The sequence below is a fragment of the Triturus cristatus genome, chromosome 2_1, assembly GCF_964204655.1.
Source record: "Triturus cristatus chromosome 2_1, aTriCri1.1, whole genome shotgun sequence".
Taxonomy (NCBI): domain Eukaryota; kingdom Metazoa; phylum Chordata; class Amphibia; order Caudata; family Salamandridae; genus Triturus; species Triturus cristatus.
In genome coordinates this window covers 877,808,434-877,829,022 of record NC_140581.1, presented here as the reverse complement: position 1 = coordinate 877,829,022, position 20,589 = coordinate 877,808,434, and the positions used below count along the sequence as shown (strand labels likewise).

Sequence of the window (20,589 nt, the reverse complement as noted above, 5' to 3'; positions counted from 1 at the left end):
GCATGCAAAACTGTTCTAAAGAAAATGTGCACTAACAAAAAATAGTGATGGAATTCAACTGAATAAACGTCGGAATCTTATTTAAAAAATATGGCATATACTGGTTTGTGCTTTGTGGGTTAATTGCCGTAATTTATTATTTCTTTAATTAGTAGAACATTTTCATCTTTTGCTCAAGTTTCTGCATTTATACTTCTTAACTGCTTAAACCACGAAGTCTCCATTGAAGGAAAACAAACATAAGACCATGTCAATATTACCCTCACCTTAGGAGGATTGTTGAAACTGAAGAAGGACATTTGAGTGCGTGCAGCAACGTCAGTTCTCATAGCATGGTAGAGTCTTGTATGAACAGCACGAAGTATATGAGCTATGGCTCACCATTAATAAATTTAAATGGCAGGTAAAAAAGGGAAACATTGTATGACCCATATTTATGTTTTGTTCAGTTGTGCATCGTTCTTTACACAGTTTGCCAATTAAATAAGTAGTGCCCAGTTTTGTTTCACCGCGTTACAGAATGGCTTTCCTTATAATGTGTCCCAAGGCGTCAGGTCACATGATCCACCACACTTATTAATGGGACGTACGGCAGACAGATGAAGATACACAGTGCATGTGGCTGCTTCCTAATCTGATCCCCAGCTAGAAACCAAAAGAAGAAGATCTATTGTGCCTCTGGTGCCAATTGCACTATTATGCTGATAACTGCTACACCCACTGCAGACTTTGTGCATGAACAGGACTGGTTCAGCCACTAGCTACCCTGTAATGTCTACCATGACGTAGAATTTAGTACTGGCAGCATCAGTACACGTCATCCTTCACACTCTCCCTCTTAAAATCCCTCCCCTCTCCTGCTGGGATTTGCAGTCCTTCCAAAGGCATCCTGAGAGTGGCATCTCAGATACAATCGAGTATATTGGATACTTTGCCCATCAGAATACACTGTAGAGACAAAGGCTTCTATCTCCGATACAGCCGGGCCCACCCCCAAATCCCTATTGCTCTCATGCTGGAATAAGTGGGCCTATTTTCAGGTAAGGGGCTTTTAAAGGGGGCACTGTGCGCATGTCAGAAATGCACCATTGACGAGAACCACTAAACAGCATGTGCTGCACACATGCCACACTGTCTTGGGGTGGTCACTCCGTCAGTCTCCCATCTTCTTCCGCAGTATGATACAATCACTCACCAGACCAGGCTTTATCGACAGTACTGTATTGCATCGCTGTGGGCTCCCTGCCACGTACAGCCCCACGCTCACTCAACAACCTTCTTTCACATAGGTTATAATTCTTGCGTCTACTACCGACCCTGTCTGGCCACCTTGCAGTGCTTGACATGTGAATACAGAAGTGCAATCACTCACTATCTCAGAGTACTTGCTTGCTTCTGAGGCATGCTAGTATGCTTCCATTATCTGCACCAGTGATGGTACCCTCCCTTTCAAATTACAGAAGTGCGGGTACTTACTGACTGCCATTTAAAGCAATGCCACTGTTGGAATTTTATCTGGGGCTTTACTGCTCTTCTACGTTTGTACCAACGATAAACTAGAAACTTGTGGGCTGACTAATGACAAATTATTTCTGAGCAAAAATTATTAGAGCGTCCCTCCCCATCTTTACGTCAAGTAGACATGGTATACTATTGACCCATCCATTATTGGGTTGCGAAGTCACAAACAACGGAGACCTTATAGTACCAGATGGTGCAGCCACCAATAACCTGTGTTGCGGTTAGAGGCGTCAGATGGCTCATCGAATTCCCCCTTATTCTGGTCTTCAGAACGGCATTCTGTAGAGGAGGTTTGGTATTCAAAGGGAGCCCAGGGTGAGTGTTTTCCGTTTGTTTCCTTGTGAGGTGGGGCATTAGCCCCGGTAAACAGGTGGTGCCCCAAGCCTGATGAGCTTCCTCACGCTGCTGCGGGGATAACATCCATCTCCGATTTATGTAGAGTACTTGGCCACTGCCTGCCTGGTGAGCCCATGCCGCCCACCCCAGGGTGTGGATCCAGAGTCTCCCCTCGGCTTACCTCGAACATGAGCACAAGCAGAAAGACCATAGCTAGGTACGACACAATGCGTAGTTCTGTATAATAAACTCATGGCTGAGCACAAGCGGGTTCTTGTTGGTTTTCTTGTGGATGGCCATGGTGTTGCTAACAGGGGCCTGGTGGCAGCGGTGGCTCCTTTCTTCCCCCTCTTCCTCCTCCCACCCTGCTGCAGCGGCTCCTAACACAATGTCGGCACTAGTAGTAATGCTCTTGTTCCTGCCAAGCCGTTCCTCTCCCAGCCACCACCAGGAGAACGGGGGGAGCCAGAGCCGCCAATCAAGCCAGGAGGGACTTGTGGAGGCCAGAAGGAGAAACGAAAAGGTGAGAACCCTGTTTGTTGAAGTCACGGTTTTCGCTAAGTGAGAAGTAGCTAGATGGAGAGGGAAGAAGAGGAACAAGAAAGTGAACGAGTGGTGTGTGCTCGCTGGGCAGCGGCAGTGAGGCCAAGAAAGTGAAAGCATTTGGAAGCTGACCCAAAACAGATGGCAGGCTGCACACGCTGCTGAAGCTGCTCACTTTGGAGCTGGACAACAGGGTTCAAGCCTCGGCGTGGGCTGCATTATTTAATTATTTCAAAATAAACCGCGATCTCAGAGTGGGGGTAGAGAGAGACAAATTAAAAAAATAATACACATGGAGGGGGAGACAGGTACAATAAAAAAAACACGGTTGAGATGGAGAAATGTAGCATCTGAAACCAAGTATAACAAACGGTGCGAGGAGGTGGCTCAACAAATAAAGCTGCTGACTTTGGAGCACGAAAACAGGGATCGAGCCTCAGTGTGGGCTGCATCATTTAAGTGTGATGAATAAATTAAACGTAAATAAATAAATAGGGTCGGGTAAGTGCAGGAAGCTGCTAGATGTGGAAATGCGAGCAGCAAAGAAAAAAAGTAGTCCCTAATTAAAAAGATAACAGCCAGCAGCGTAAGTTAACTGTAGTTGGTCCATGCTGCGTCCTCCAGAAAGGGAAGAAACAGGAAGTGATGTATCGACCACAAGCCAAGATAAGAACAGCAATGCCAGATTCCACCAATGGCAAGCGACAAAACAAAGACAAATGCAATGGGTGGAGTTTCAGTAGTAATACTGATTACTTGATGCCTCATAGAGGCTGCTCATGCGCTGGTCTATGCGAGACCTAAAAAGCAAAAACGGTGCAAGGGGGAAAAAAATGTCAATTTAATACTCAGTCCACAAATGGTCCAGAAACTGACCCACACACACTGGTCCGTCTACCAGCCCTTCGGGCACTGCCTGATTTCTCTATATGGACCAGTCTGAGCCCGACCATCACAGCACAATACGGGGCTTGTTCCTCACTTTCAGGGCTCAAGGTAATCCAGTTTGAATGGCTGGTGCTAGGTAGTTGAGACTAAACAAAAGCAATAAACTAGTGTCCTTTGCGCCGTTCAGTGGATTGGGGGGGAAGGAGTGTTGTCACTTCGGGTGCTTTCATTTAGAAAATAATGGTCCCATGAACCAGGGTACGAAACAAAGTAAAGGCATATGATATCTATGTAGCTCAAATGGCACGCCCAAAACTAGTGGCGAGTGATGTTCATTTCTCCCAAAACAGCAAACCTACCCGTTTGAATTTCAGCCCGACTCCTTTCTTACAAAATCAACAAAGTTGTAACAAACTACAACAAAAAAGGAACTACTTCACAGTTGTTATAACTTTCAAGGAACTTGCAGCCGGGTGAGGATGACAGCATAATCAACAATTGACCCGTGTTGTGTACCACTTCAACCAGTCTCAGCTTTTAAGCTTAAAACAGGTGCATTCTGGGACATGTATTTTCTGTTAACATTGTGACCTTAAGCTACAGTTTCGGACCAACCCACAGATTTTAAATTCACTATACGTCACTTGGGTGCTCTGTAAACAACATGACACATGCGTCAGAAGCAAACTCCTGCATTCTGTGAGGTGCGGCCTTTCCGGATGAGTCGCTATGGGAGAGGCAGGTGGGGAGGGCCAGCAAGGCCAGGAGCAAACTACAGATACAGTGAGGAGGCACTTCCAGGTTATCACTTTCAAGGAACTCGAAGGAGTTTTTCACCCAAAGCATGAAAAGTGATCTGAATGAGAAAGGATCACTGAAATTGTAACCCATCTAACCCAGGTACAGGCTTGCTTCCCCGTGTCGGCCACGACTGCCGTAAACATGCAGGATCCTCTCAAACAGAGAGAGCACAATGAGATTGCGCATCATAGGCCAACCATAGCAGACTAGCACTGTGCCTGACTGAAAATCTAGTTTGTTCAGAGATGATCTATTACCTAATTACATGAAGCTAGCATTTTGAAAGGGGGAAAACTGTGACCGGAACAAAACTGTAAATAGACAACGGGAGGGGGTTGGAAGCACGGACAACAGGAGTGCGGAAAGTAGTGCTCACAGTCTAACTAACACGTACCATACTGTGTAACACTCGACGTAAAGGGGCCAGTAGCCATTGGAGGGTACAAATTATTTTACAATGGAGGAGGGACAACGTGCTATATTTATCCAGGTCCAGCATACAAGCCCATGTGTAAGACAAAAACAGAATGGTATGCAGTTTCTAGTGAACTCTATTGGTTGATGTGCAAATGGTAAATTCAGAAAAACACACTAGAGGCAGGAGGAGATCTCCTCCATTTGGAAAAGGACCCTCACACACCACCCATCAGTGGGATGTCTCGCTTCATCATCGGGTCTGCTCCTTATCGGGTCGGCGCCGTAATACTCGATCGGCGCCATTGTTGGGGCCTTTTAGCGGAGATCTTTTTTCCTTTTGCCGTAAGGTGCAGTGAGTGAGGTTAATACAGGAGGTAGAGGTCCACCCAGAACTATTTCAATGAATGTGGCCACTCTCCTGATTAAAAAGTGAATGTCGTGCACCCCTGTTATAAGGTCACAGGGACGTGCGCTGTTGGGGTCAACATGTTTCTTGCCATTATTTCTATTCGAAGGCAATTCTTCAGGACAGATGCAAGATCTATCCACACTTTTTGGTAGTGGTCCTTAATTAATAACTAAGTGGCCACCCATACAGCACCCTAAAAAGTGGTACCTGTAGATCTAGGACATCAACCTACAGGGAAAAAGGGAAGCATAGAGATTTATCGAAGCATTGCAGCAACCTACTATACTGGTATTGTGTTCAGTTAATAAACGTAATTGATAAAAGGCATGCATCACTCTAGGTGGTTGTGATCATGCACAGTGCGATTCGGAACAGCATTCAAAAGGCAGCATTAAGAAACAACCAAGCTGGTACAAATGCTGGCGTGTTATAGAACTCTCCCCATTTGGGTCAGATTGTTGCTTCCTCAGTTTCCGGCAGGTTGTTGACACTGAATAGTGCAGTGTCCTTGTAAATCTGGGAGATGTGAAGGGATGTTTGTGTCATGATTTTATAAAGTTCGTACTGAGCTCAATGTTTTGTAGTTCATTCAAGGCCAAAGCACCCCAGGAGTCAGGGTCGATGTTGGTGAGGAGCGCTCATGTTTATTGCCGAACTCTCAGTGGCCAACACAGCCACCTCAGTCTGACCCCCAAGGTGCAACCATGGTGGTATTGCTGAGGGACAGACCCGGGTGCCGTCGGTCGCCACGTGAGTCAGAGAACACGCTCCGCATCTTATCATCAACATCGCCAACCACTTAAGTAGGAAACAAGAGGCCCATTGGACTCACCTCAGTCTCAAGAATGCTACCCACAACGTCCTTAGTGCGGCCACAACCCTCTGCAGGTGCCCGGTTGTGTTACAGCACACGGGTGTTGAGGCCAGTGTCTCAGGGCACAATATCGGAATGAACTGGGTGGGGGCTCGAAATTCCTGTCTCACGTGGCCCCTTATGCGAGAGATGCAAGGGTCAAGTCTAATCACCAGCGGTCTAGTCCATAGCCTATGTAGCAAGCGATGGAACTTTCTTGAGTTATCCACGCTGTTGGTGAGAAGACCTACCCTCACTCTGCCGGTCGCCACTTTCAACATGGCACAGGGTGGTGTCTGGGTTGACATTCTAGTAGATCTAACGCGGAGGAGGAAGGACCCGCCCAAAACGCTGGCCGCTGAGAGGCTTAACTGAACGACACCCGTGCCTACCAGCACCTCCCGGGTTCATGCCGGTGACACCGCCATGTAAAGGATGTTAGAAACATTAATAGGTGAGACCCTACAGGCCCCCGCACAATTTCGCCCAGGGGGCACAGTGCATGGGGGCACATGTTGCTCACCCCTCTGCATGCACTGTTGTGTGTGCACTGTGTGTCATGCATGACATGGTGCATGGTAACAGTGTGCGCATGACAGTGCAGGTTCTGCCCCATGGCAGCATTGCCTTCAAGCTCACATAAGGAGCCTGAGCATGCTGCTGCTGACAGACCACAGTGGTCACGGCGGTCATGTCATAATACGGCGGTCAGGACACTATGGCCTGGCGCTCTGACCTCCAGGTTCATAATAAGGCCCTTTGTTCCTGTTTCTATTTCAAATGCTTTACTTAATCTTGCAATGCCTAAGAATCTTAGCTAATTCCATCATGTGTTTCCGCATTTTTTTTTGTGCTTCCTGTTACTCTTTTATAGTGCATACTTTGAACTGACTCACACCAAGTGTTTATGACGGGCCGCGATTGAGAGCTCTGGTGCTGAGAGGGAAGGTAGTGCAAGTTTCTCACAGTGCCTGTCATTGGGTTGGCGTCCCTGCAGAGCACACAGAGCAATCGTCATATATCCCAATTGCAATTGAAACTCTGTGTAAATGTGTGTGAAGGGGGTGCACAGTTGTCAAAATATTGACAAGGTAAAAGTAAAAGAAAATAAAGTGATTACATGTGAGCGAGTGCAGTGTATATTTGAGGTCGATGAAGTGAAGGAGATGCAAGCAAGTGCATTGAGGAAAGGGTCAAAAGAGGGGGTAAAAGAGGAAAAAGATTAGGTTTAATATGTGCAGAGGAACAAGATGTGGAGAGAAAAAGGGCATATATGTCCAACATAAAGTGCACATAACTGAAGAACACTACTCCTTCCACAGGCCTCAATAATTTAAAATTTACAGGGTCCACTTTCAGAATTGAAAGGTTTTCTCTATTAATTCATAACAACAAAATCATTGCTGCTACTCATTTATAATAAACAGCTAACAACCATTGACAAAGCCAATATTCCTTGCAAGCTTATGGTATATGTTAGTTGCTGTGTTATAGATCTGGATGCAATAACAGAAAGCTCAGACAGAAACCAAAATACCGGTTGGGTGGCACACTGTGTTAATGACAGACATTTAGTTACATGTTTAAACTATGCCCCTTTGGGACTCCCACACTTTTTCATCCCACTTAAAGTCCTGTCTGAACATATTACGCTATGACTTATTGCAGCCAGCAGCTGTGGGTGCCTCCCCAAGCCTGAAGCATTTTCTTTCAAAGATGGCAAAGACACTGGGCAAGTACACACTTTAAAGGGCTGGAAGTTGTCTCACTATGTAATTTGGATGCTATAGTAGCTGTTGAACATATTAATGCAGTAAGATATGGGGAGTTTTTAAATATTTCAAAGCTAGACATTCAGAATTATTTTATAAACCATCTTCCTTTCTCACTAAATTTATTATTGAAATTAGCTTTAAAATGCACCATTTTCCAATCTTTTTTCACATTTTTCTCAGGATAGAACCCTCTGAACCCACGTTTGTCCATCAAGCTTGCTCGCTTCGGTCCTTACATAAAGGTCATACCCAACTTTGACTCCCACCACTTTCAAATGTCACCATCCACCACTGGTTCCAATATGACATTTACTGCAGCAGAGCAGTTACCGCGTTGAAGAATATTATTCCCAATTCTGCCCGTGGTGAAGTTTACATTTAGGAGCATACCTGAAGGGCAATCCTCCACACATGTATAGACAAGATCATAAAAGTCCTGCCATATCAAGGGTTAGACTTATTCAAGTATGCAGTCACATAACCACATCATTTTGTGATACCAAGGGGCATATGTATGAGGAAGTGGCGGATTCAGTCGTTAGCCGTCATGGCTCAACATCTCACTTCGCCACTTCTGAAAAGCAAGGCTGCACCCTATTTACAAGGATAAGGTGCAGCCTTGAGTTTCCCCCCTGCGCTGGCGCTGCACTTATCAGTGTAGTACCAATGCAGGCATCCTTGCACCATAGTGCAAGGGTGTCTCCCTGCATGGGAGGATTGTTTATGTGTATGAAGGCGTCCCTTCCTTCACATTAACAATCATAAATTGCGATTCTGTCACTTTTATGTGTGCTGCTTCATGCAGCACACATGAAAGTCACAAATTGGCATTTTTTTACAGATTGTTTATCTACAGGAAGGGGAACCTTTCTGTACATAAACAATCCATGGCAGTTTGTTTTTTCCATGTGTGCTGCACGAGGCAGCACACATGGAAAAAGAACAAACAAGGAGAAATAATGCATTTCTCTTCGTTTTGCCAAGTTAAGGTCAGGTTTTCCCTGGTCTTAATTTTTGCACTGCCTCTATGTGCGCTGCCTTTGTAGATAGGGGGCAGTGTCAAAAACAATTGGTGTTGCATAGGAACGCCCACAGCAACACCCACTGCCCACCCCTTTTACGCTAACCATAGCGTGAAAGGGGGCCTTATTTACAAAGCAGCGTTAAGCCACATTAAGTGACTTAACGCTGCCTTGTAAATAAGGGTAAACCCCTATCGCCACCACAACATAGGAAAAAGAGACGTTGTTGTGGCAATAGGGGCTTGTACATATGCCCCTTCGTTCTATTTGTATGCCGAAAGTTGGCTAGATTGTAATTTTCTGAACCATTGTCTACCATTGAGAACTTAAAGGAGCTACAGAGCTTATGTTTCATATATTTTTGATCTTCGAATAGCTAAGACTCAAACCTGGGCTCATGAATAATTTCAGCAGAGACTTATATGCTTAATAAACCAGCTGAAACGTGTCTTTGCATTGTCTCCCAAGCGACATGTGGGTGCACTGACAACAAAAGTCAGATGTCAGTAGGCTCCCCTCGATGCAATCAAGTCATCTATTGGAATACCTTGGCATGTACGGACCTTCAAGAGACCCTACATATCAAGGCAGAGAATTACCTCATATCCCTAATTTAGAGATAATAATGGAATTCTGTTCTCCATGGCTCAAGCATCACAGGAGTAGTGGAGTATTGTCTTCGGTGGACAGGGGACATTTTAGCCGCTGCTTGCACTGCGTCTGCGATGTTGCAGCCCTGCATTAGTGAAGCACTACGGTGTGCCACAGACACTACTGCAGCATTCCTTTAAGAATTGAAAGATGCACAGGAATCTTTGTATGACTCTTGTCCTGGCATGCTCCCATGGGCAAATTATGCACCGGGAGTAGATGTGTGCATGCAGCTTAATATATGCACACTTGCATCCCATTTTGTTCCTGTGAAAATCCTCTTTGAAATCTAGGTCTTGATCAAAATTTGATTTTTTTCCTACTCAGCAATAGTACTAATTTTTTTTTTACGTATCTGACTATACGTGTCATCTTTTTGCCATTTTTTCATGCTTGGCTGAAGAGTATGTTTCTTCAGTGACTGCACATCCCACCCACCAATTCAGTAAACGTATTTATTTTTTAATTTTTATATAATTGTAAATTTTTAAATCAATTATTATTAAACAAATAAAATACCAAGTTCTACTATTGTACATAATATAATCTTATGGATGTTTTATGGATAGCTGCACATCATTCCAATGTCTTTTCTCTAGCAGGCAAAGTACAAGGTGATCAGGATATGCCTGCTGCTTCTTCAAGACATCTCACTATACTGACCTTAGATAAGTTAACCACTTTGCCTATTGTGGATTAGCAAGCATTACCAGCTGTTGTTGGAATATATTTTAAAACATATTATGCAGTCAATGAGCATGAAAAACTACTCACCTCATTCCGTTCCCACCATCCGTAGTTCTCCAGGCCTTCCAGTGCAAATTTTTGGGATCGCCTCACCACAAAGTAAATTAGGTAGCCACTTCCCGCAAGGGTGCACAGAGCTAGAAAGTTAGCCAGCACTCGCAAGAATCGTGTTAAATGAATATTCTCTTCTTTACGGTTTTCCTGCTCTTCTAAAATAGATTCCTGTGAGTTTTTTGGGAAACAATGCAAATCATTTTCTGCAGTAGAAATATACAAATTGAGGAAAAAAACTATGTAAAATGTCATCCTTGTAATTTCTATTTGCCAGCAATAAACTCACTGTTCCTTGGATGAAGACATCCGAAGCTGACACACACACTGAATAAAAATACTTGCAGACCTAGAGTACACATAGAACAAATATAGTGAAGACAGTACACATACATGCACACAGAAGGACAGAGGATGAAAGCATATAAAGAAAGAAGGGCAAGGGATGAAAGCATATCATGAATGAAGGACATGTCATATTGTTCAAAATACACTATCACCAGTCGTTACGCAAATTATAATGAATATAACAATATGCTAAAGAGGATGTAATGCACATATGAAGCTATGGAATCCAGAGCCAGCACAAGATTTTGCACTGACTATCAGGCATTGCAAATGGATCTGGCAGACATGGCCAGATTGGTAAAGGAGGAAGTTGATATGGACTTCTCCATCCGGCATTTCCACTGAGCATTAGCACCAAAGCTGTCCTACACCTTAAAGAGAATATAGGACATGATAAAGGAGCTGAAAATGCTACACTCTAGAAAGAGAGGAAGAACAGAGTAGGAGGTGGTCTCCTACAGAGATAATAATCAGAGTGGTCACATAAACCACTGGTAAGGTAGAGGAAAGATGAATGCCATTGCTTCACCAAACCTTTGCTTCTCATCAGAGAACTTGCTTCTACTGGTTTGTGGGAACCAAACCACAATAATTATCTGTACCTCGATATTTAGATGTTTGAAATGTACCTAAATACTTTAGCTCCACCTTCTCCTGGTGATCTAGTGGTTAAAGACTACACTCCTCATCAGGAAAACACAATTTACTAGAGTGTAAACAGGAATAAATAGTGGGAGCATAAAGAACTGAGTTCAAGGCCAAAAATAAGGCAAAAAGTGTTTTTTACAGAAACTTGGCACCCCTGCATTGTTCATGAGGACAGCCAGGGGCCAGGGCATGAAACGTCAAGCACTTCAACGAGAATTCTCGAGAAAATTCTTCTACTTCAAAGAAGGTACCAGGCATAAAAATAGGGCCCTTTTTATTTATTTATTTAAAGTTTTGTATAGTGCGAACATGACCCAAGTGGGTATCAGAGCGCTTTACATACGGCTGGGTAAGACATAGGAAAACAGCTAGGGGAGACAAATCAAGGTAACAATGGCAAAATATACAACAGGCGCAAGATGACATTATGGTGGACATAGGAGGCAGGCTGGGTGAGAGCGAAAAGTAGGGCAATAAACATCAAAAGCAAACAATACAATATGGTAGGCGACATTGGGCCGCAACAAATGATATGTATTCAGTAAGCTAGAGTAAAGAGGAGAAAAGCATCTAGATCAGCGCATTGATCATTAGTAGAGCTTTAACTTCCCTTTTGAAGGCAAGTGTAGAGGGAATCAATCTTGTTTCCACTGGAAGGGAGTTCCAGATTCTCGGGGCGATGCCAGAAAATGTACGATGGTAGGTTTTAAGCGTATTAAATTTCTTTGGCTTGAGCAGCAGTGTGCCAGTGCTCCTTGTGGACCTGGAGCCACCAGATAATTCCAGCTTTTTTGTCAGGTAGAGTGGGGTGTTTAAGTGTAGTGCTCTATGGGTCATACAAGCGATCTTTAGGTGGATCCTTGACTTAAAAGGAAGCCAATTGAGCAATTTCAGGTCCGGCGGGATGTGGTTGACCCATTCTTCAGTACACTCCTGGACCTGTGGATAATACAGAAGAAGGACTGTTGTGCTGCTTTGCTGCCAGAAGAGCTAGCACTCTGCTGCCCTTTCACTTTACTACTCTGCTGCCCTGCTTACTGAGAAGGAAGACAGGACCTGCACCCTTAATCACAGGCTGGATTGACTCCATGGGTCAGCTGACTGACCTCCTGTTCTGAGCTACAGGGCCATAACAAGTTCATGAGTCTTCCCTGCATCTGCCTAGCTGACCTGCTGCCTGAACCTGCTACTTGACCTGCAAAGGGACTTTCCTTTGCCATTTTGGCCTCTGCTTGTGTGAATTCCTGATCCTCACGAGGTGCCCCTCATGTCCTGTACCCTTTCGTGGTATCAGTTGAGCTCCTCCCTTAAGAAAAGGAGAAATCCTGAAGTTTTGGTCTCTTTGCAACCGCGAACGGGCCTGTTCATTCCAAGATCATGCCGCCCACCAGTGCAAAGCTCCTTTAAACCCAACTCTTCCTGTGACGACGTCCATCAGTGATGACCAGCAACGCCAAAGGTGCACTTCGCGCCACAGCATCAACAGCCCTTGGTGAACTCCAACATGAATCCTTTAGCTCCACCTTCTCCTGGTGATCTAGTGGTTAGAGACTACACTCCTCATCAGGAAAACACAATGTACTAGAGTGTAAACAGGAATAAATAGTGGGAGCATAAAGAACTGAGTTCAAGGCCAAAAATAAGGCAAAAAGTGTTTTTTACAGAAACTTGGCACCCCTGCATTGTTCATGAGGACAGCCAGGGGCCAGGGCATGAAACGTCAAGCACTTCAACGAGAATTCGAGAAAATTTTTCTACTTCAAAGAAGGTACCAGGTATAAAAATAGGGCCCTTTTTATTTATTTATTTAAAGTTTTGTATAGTGCGAACATGACCCAAGTGGGTATCAGAGCGCTTTACATACGGCTGGGTAAGACATAGGAAAACAGCTAGGGGAGACAAATCAAGGTAACAATGGCAAAATATACAACAGGCGCAAGATGACATTATGGTGGACATAGGAGGCAGGCTGGGTGAGAGCGAAAAGTAGGGCAATAAACATCAAAAGCAAACAATACAATATGGTAGGCAACATTGGGCCGCAACAAATGATATGTACTCAGTAAGCTAGAGTAAAGAGGAGAAAAGCATCTAGATCAGCGCATTGATCATTAGTAGAGCTTTAACTTCCCTTTTGAAGGCAAGTGTAGAGGGAATCAATCTTGTTTCCACTGGAAGGGAGTTCCAGATTCTCGGGGCGATGCCAGAGAATGTACGATGGTAGGTTTTAAGCGTATTAAATTTCGTTGGCTTGAGCAGCAGTGTGCCAGTGCTCCTTGTGGACCTGGAGCCACCAGATAATTCCAGCTTGTTTGTCAGGTAGAGTGAGGTGTTGAAGTGTAGTGCTCTATGGGTCATACAAGCGATCTTTAGGTGGATCCTTGACTTAAAAGGAAGCCAATTGAGCAATTTCAGGTCCGGCGGGATGTGGTTGACCCATTCTTCAGTACACTCCTGGACCTGTGGATAATACAGAAGAAGGACTGTTGTGCTGCTTTGCTGCCAGAAGAGCTGGCACTCTGCTGCCCTTTCACTTTACTACTCTGCTGCCCTGCTTACTGAGAAGGAAGACAGGACCTGCACCCTTAATCACAGGCTGGATTGACTCCATGGGTCAGCTGACTGACCTCCTGTTCTGAGCTACAGGGCCATAACAAGTTCATGAGTCTTTCCTGCATCTGCCTAGCTGACCTGCTGCCTGAACCTGCTACTTGACCTGCAAAGGGACTTTCCTTTGCCATTTTGGCCTCTGCTTGTGTGAATTCCTGATCCTCACGAGGTGCCCCTCATGTCCTGTACCCTTTCGTGGTATCAGTTGAGCTCCTCCCTTAAGAAAAGGAGAAATCCTGAAGTTTTGGTCTCTTTGCAACCGCGAACGGGCCTGTTCATTCCAAGATCATGCCGCCCACCAGTGCAAAGCTCCTTTAAACCCAACTCTTCCTGTGACGACGTCCATCAGTGATGACCAGCAACGCCAAAGGTGCACTTCGCGCCACAGCATCAACAGCCCTTGGTGAACTCCAACATGAATCTACAGCAATGGCTGTCTGTGACAAGATCTTCGCATTACATCGACGCCCATCCGTGATACCTGGCCTGCTCTTCGCTCTACAGTGACGAGCATCAGTGACACTCTCCCTGCTCCTCACAGCCTCCTCCTCCTCAAGGAACGGAACTCTTTGCCTTGGACTTTAGAAGGTAACTCTTGCAGCGGGACTAACTTGGTCCTTGTATCCGGCCTACACTCCATCGCGGTCGGCCTGAACTTGTGACTTTCACCCAATCTTGCATGATCGGATAACCACAAGTGGCAATTCGTGCTTTTTGGCCCTATACTTACCTACATCTTCAAAATTTCATAGCTCCGGTTCTACTGACTGGAATTTTTGCATTTTTCTTGTGTTGTGTTTTTACTTTATTACTGTTTGATGTGCTGCATAAATACATTACACATTGGCTCTAAATTAAGCCTGACTGTCTTTGTGCTAACCTACCAGAAGGTTAAGCACAGGTTAATTTAGTGACTTTTGTGGTTCACCATGATGAGGATTGTGGCTGCTGCATGAGAAGGCTCACACTCCCCTCAACCAGCAAAGCAATTTCTCACAAGTGTCTTTTTATTATTCCTGGTCTTTATTTATTAATGCATTTTGGGATTGCTTCTTATTCTATTAAATTGCCTGTATTAAGTAGATAAATAGATAAATTAAGGTAAAACCATATTTACTTTCAAGAAGTGTTTGTCTTTTACTTTTGCAATCGTCTTTGGCACTTCAATAAAGTTTAATTGCAAATCTGAGATGGCATTTCATATAGGACAGTACAAACAAACCCACTAGGCTTCCCTCTTACCTTAAAGCTAGTTGTGATTGATGCAAACTTGTTGTCAGCAGTTTCTGGGTTGCCAATCAAGTAATCCCAACTTGTATACATTTTCCAGCTGAAATTAAAACTGTTGTCATCCCCGCCGCCTTCATCATTTGCATTTTTTGCCATCCTATTTTCGGATACATAGTATGAGTTAATACATATACACTGTGTCATCAAAAATAAATGACCGGGCGAGAAAGAGTTTCCACGTTTCGCTGTACCAAAAATCTAAAAACATATTTTGATAAGTTATAGGCATAAGTATTGACAACCAACAATGGTGCAATCTATTCATAATTTACACATAAATGAGTTGTGTGTTACATCAGTGTGGGTTTTGGAAGCTTGCTGAAATGTTTGCAGTTTCCCACGAAATTACAAATAACAATGTAAAATACATACGAAAACAAAATATTTTATACACTGCTTGCAATAACTAATTGCTGAAAAGGAAGGGCACTACGCCACTTTCTTTATGTGCCTTATGTTGTAAAGTGTTGCAGTGATTTTCCTTCTGGGCCCTCTTTGGTTCTCCCAAACAGCCACACATAACACATTTGTTTTCATGACATTATTTTAGGAATACACTGTACATGTTGTTTGCTTTTCAGTGACTCTTCTCAGGATTCAGTCTGCACATTTTATCCAAGCTTGCCTAGAATACATAACAACATGACGTACTGTTTTCTGTGCACGGTAAGCAATGTCTCCTAACGTTTTAGAAATAACATGGTAGCACAGTAGCAGATTTCCAAAACAGTAGCTCTCATCATATAAATGTGTCTTGTCCCTTTGGGGGCAGAGAGGAGAATTCCATCAGAGAGACCGGTCCTGGAATGAACACCCTCAGAGCCTGACATTCAGCCTTCACTAATAACTTTTGATAAATATGTCTTTATTGGGATTTGAACATCATGGAAGTACAACATTGAAAGCATTGCTATAATATAACAGGCATATCGGCCACATCAGGGCACACAATAGTAAAAGTCCCAGCCTGATAAAAATGAAAGTATGAGGCATCTCCAAGGAACATTTGTACAAAACAATGCCCAGAAGACCCAATTCCTTTGGAACAGAGGGAAAAAATATCACCTGGCACTCTGTGTAAAGGTGCCCACAATTCATGCTTATTCAACAATAGTGACCGATAAAGTGTATTATCTAAAACAATCAACAACAATACCGGGAATCAGGGGGCGATAGTGGCGAACCAGGGGAATTGGCTAAGTGGGGTAAGAGGGGGAGACAGCGGGAGCATCATGTACTGGTCATGCATGAGATGACACTCTCCTACCCATTCTGCAGCCGATCTGTGGAAAAGGGGAAGGCAAGGGTCACATCTCTTATGTGATGTATGGAGGGGGACAACAAGGTTCCACCCCTGGACTCCGTAAATGTCCTATGTTGGCGATCAGTTAAGGGAGAGTAGGGAGCTGGATGCAATCCTAAATCCAACCATGATCATGTGGAGGCATCCAGCTTATCCAGTAGCTTAAGTACATAGGTATCCCAGAGGGTGGCAAACCCACCTCCAGCCCACAGGCATGCTTCCCTTGTCATAACATCAGTCTCAGCCGTTTGGCTGCAGGGTTTTACATGACATCGCTATGAGGCGCTTGAAGACGGAGGTCCTCATCCTGGGCTCTTCACCCTCCGCCTGGGACGACTCCTGGTGGCCTCCCGCCCTGGGCACCGCGCCCAAACCGACAGACCATGCACGAAACCTGGGCTTCATCCTGGACTCCTCCCTCTCCATGACCAGGCAAGTCAACAGCGTCTCCTCGGCGTGCGTCAACATCCTACGCATGCTACGAAAGATCTTTTGGTGGATCCCCTCAGAGACCAGGAAGACCGTCACCCAGGCCCTCGTCACCAGCCGACTGGACTACGGCAACGCCCTCTACGCCGGGACCACCGCCAAGCTCCAGAAGAGACTCCAGCGGATCCAAAACGCCTCAGCCAGACTCATCCTCGACATCCCACGATCCAGCCACATCTCCGGGCATCTGAGAGACCTTCACTGGCTCCCCATCAACAAGAGAATCACCTTCCGCCTCCTCACCCACGCACACAAAGCCCTACACGACCAAGGCCCGAGCTACCTCAACAGCCGAGTCAACTTCTACGCTCCCAAACGCCACCTCCGATCAGCCAACCACGCCCTCGCCGCCGTCCCCCGCATCCGAAGAGCGACTACAGGAGGAAGGTCCTTCTCCTACCTGGCCGCCAAGACCTGGAACTCCCTCCCGTCCGACCTGCGCCTGACCCAAGACCACCTCTCCTTCAGGAAGAAGCTGAAGACCTGGCTGTTCGAGCAGTAGCGGCACCCCCCCTCCCCAGCGCCTTGAGACCCTACGGGTATGTAGCGCGCTTTATAAGTGTCACTGATTGATTGATTGAAGAGGCCCATGGCCAGATTGTCTAATTTCAAGTAATGTTTAGTGTAACTCGTGCGTTTTATGATACCTAACAGGTAAATTAGTGGATCAACCGATGGTTACACATCAATGATATTTGCAATATGGGTAACGACTTGTCCCCATATCTGCAGCAATGGGGGGCATTCCCACACCATGTAAATAAAAGTTGCATGATGTTGACCACATCTAAGTCAGGCTGGAGTCACTCTCAGGAACAGTCTGTGAAGACAGTGTGGGGTGAGCTAAGTGTGATGCAAAAAATGAAACTGCGTTACTTAAAGAGAACATTGCGAGAAAACACGTTTCACCTGTGCAAGTGTCATCCCCCACTGCTCAGGAGTCAGCATGGTACACAGACATGTGTCCCATCTGAGCACTGTAACAGCTATGCAACCCAATCCATGCATCAGAATATATTGCAATTCAGCATGAATTGCTGGGTCTTCCAGTCCCACTGTCTAGATGTTCCACTTCTTGAGTATCAAGGCATTATACATAGGAATTGGCCAGCTCCCAACATAGTGCAGTCCTGTAGCTCCTGAAAGGAGCTCAAGTTTCCTGTGGTGTATAAGTCACTGAGGCAATTCACTCCCACCTCACAGCAAGGTGTGGTGTCATGGGTGGCCAGCACAGCCCTTAACCCAGCCATGCTCCATATTGGCGCTTGAAGGGCGTATGGCGGTGTGCCTCGACGTGGATGAATAAATCTGTTCCAGCACTGCATCGCATTACACACCAGTCTGCTAATACCCCTGGAAAGGCCTCTAGGCCACATTAAACATTCCAGTATCCCTAGACCATTCAGTTAATTGCCAACCAATTTACCCTCGCCCACAGCATCACCAATTAAGCATCGCATGGGCCATTGCAACTGTGCTGCCACAAAGCAGGGTTCAAGGTCAGGCACTCCCAAACCACCTTCCAAAATTGGATGTGGTAGTGTACGAATAGTCTCGTTGGTGGGTCCCTCCCTGTACCAAATTAGACAGGTGGCTCCTCAGGTCCTTAAAGTAGGCCCTAGTGGGGATCACAGGCAATACTGCCAAGAGGTAGAAGAGATGTGAAAATGTTAACATTTTTGCTATAGAGACCCTGCCCATAGGGGACAGGGGCAAGCACGTCCAGAAGACCACTTTCTGTCCAGGAGATATTTGTCAGTGTGATCAACAATGACCCCTCGGTACCAGTAAGTCTCGGGTCAACAAGGGAGACGGTCAAATTCCAGTCTCGCCACCTCCTCCCAGCTCACCACCTGCAGGGAAAAGATACACTATTTACCCCAATTAACTCAAAGTCCCATCATATCTCCAAATATGTCCAACAAATTAAAGAGAACAGGGAGGTCCCGAGCAGGCTCCCGCACATAAACCAGAAAGCCGTCAGCCTATAATGGGACTGTGTGCCATTGAGGCCACACTAAGATGCCCAGTCCTGGCTACTAGCTTGTAGTAGGGTGGTCAGGGGTTCCATAGCCAGTGCAGAAAATTACAGGAGACAGTGAGCACCCTTGCCGAGTCCCCCTCCCTACAGAAAATTGACAAGATATTTAGTATCCCATCTGCACCCTGGCTCATGGTGCAGCATAGAGCAGCCACACCCATCCCAAGAACTCTGGACCATTCCCAGGGCCTCCAAGACATGCAGCAGGTATGACCACCCAAAGGTATCGAAATCGTTTTCGAAGTCGAGGGAGATCATGACTGGGAGCTCTGTAGACCTCTCGACTGCCCCATGATATGACACAGCCTACGTATATTTCCAGAGGTGGCCCTGTGGGGGTATGAACCTGCATTGCTCGGTATGTACCACTGCCTGGAGAAGCGGAAGCAATCGATTCTCTAACACTTTACTCAAGATCTTCTAATCAATGTTCAACATTGATAGGGGGTGGTAAGAGCTCACCTCTAGGGGTCTCTACCAGCCTTGCATAGAACCACAATGAGGGCTTCACATAAAGAGTCAGGCAATCTGCCCTGTTGGTGAGCTTTGCAATATACCTCAAGTAGCCCGGGTGCCAGGGTCGCCCTGAACGTGACATAGTATTCTACTGGAAATCCATAAGTAGCCAAGACTTTATTGCGAGCCATCTGACTTACAGCTGCCTGGATCTTCTCTATCTACAGCGATCACTTGAGTTCCTGGAACTGAAGAAGATTAAGGCGAAGAAGGGCAGTCCCAGCAATGTAAGCCCAAAGGGGCTCTAGAGGAGTATATGTGGGGGGGGAGTATAATGTCTCATAATATTTTGCAAAAACCTCACAGACCTCAGCTTGGGAATTCACAATCCCACCAGTGGGAGTGCAAGTAGCTTTAATGACAGTCCTAGGGATCTCAGAGTGTAGGAGCAGGGTTAATGTGCGGCCTGGACTTTCACCATCCGCGTATTGACTGCTGACGGGTCAGAGCCTCCTTATAGTCAATGTCACCTAGGCGAATACAGTTCGAAGGAGCGAAGCCCACTTCCTCCATGAGGTCTTAATGCAATGCCCTCTTGTTACTATTTTCATGGCATCCCACTCCAAGACCCTAGAACACACAGAACCATCATTCTCCAGAAAGTAGTAGGCCAGGTGCAGGCAGATAACATCCTTAAAAATCATGTCGAGTAAAACCTCGGTCCGCAATGGCCAGGCAGGGATTGGCACCTTATCCTCTCCCCAATTAAATGTCACTTTAAGAGGGCTGTGTTCTGACCTTGTTTACCCCAGATACTCTGAGACGTGCAGGTGGGGCCAAAACTCCCTGTTGCAAAAAAACATAGTCTTGCCTGGTATGGACCTGATGTCCCAAAGCATAGTATGAGTATTTGGTGTCTCTCGGGTGCCCCAATCTATCTCGAAACATCACGCAACTGTGTGGTGGCTGTCTATTGTTGAAAATGCTTGGTGGCTTGTAGACCCTGTGTCCTAGACAGAGGGGGTACTGACCTATCTTTCTCAGTACAGTGTATACTGTGAAGTCCCCATCCCACAGGCCAGCGGCTTGTGAGAGAGTAAAGCTGGGGATAGTGTATGGAGGAAGTCCCCCTGAAGAATATTAGGTGCGCATAATGAAACTAAGGATAGAGAAAGCCCATCCAATGCCCCCTCCAGTATCAAAAAGTGGCCATTCGGGTCCACCACTGATCTACTCTGACCAAAGGGGACTCCAGGGGCTATCTATGTCATGACTCCCCTTGCAAACATGGAATATCCAGTACTATTATCTGTCCGCTCCAGCAGCTGGAGACTTTGTCTAATTTAGTGGTGGTAAGTTTTGTCTCCTGTAGACATGTGTAAAGAAGAGG

At 45.6% G+C, this 20,589-nt stretch overlaps 1 protein-coding gene across 1 annotated transcript in view; it reads right to left on the bottom strand.

Moving 5' to 3' along the window:
• The window catches only part of LOC146866021 (transmembrane channel-like protein 1), a 367,836-nt gene that overhangs the window by 192,726 nt on the left and 154,521 nt on the right, over positions 1 to 20,589 (bottom strand). The window contains exons 9-10 of the mRNA XM_085640218.1: positions 14,863 to 15,007; positions 9,991 to 10,185 (exon numbers count right to left, since the gene is read on the bottom strand). Of these exons, the coding sequence (XP_085496344.1) occupies positions 9,991 to 10,185; positions 14,863 to 15,007 (340 nt within the window). The remainder of the gene's footprint in view (positions 1 to 9,990; positions 10,186 to 14,862; positions 15,008 to 20,589) is intronic.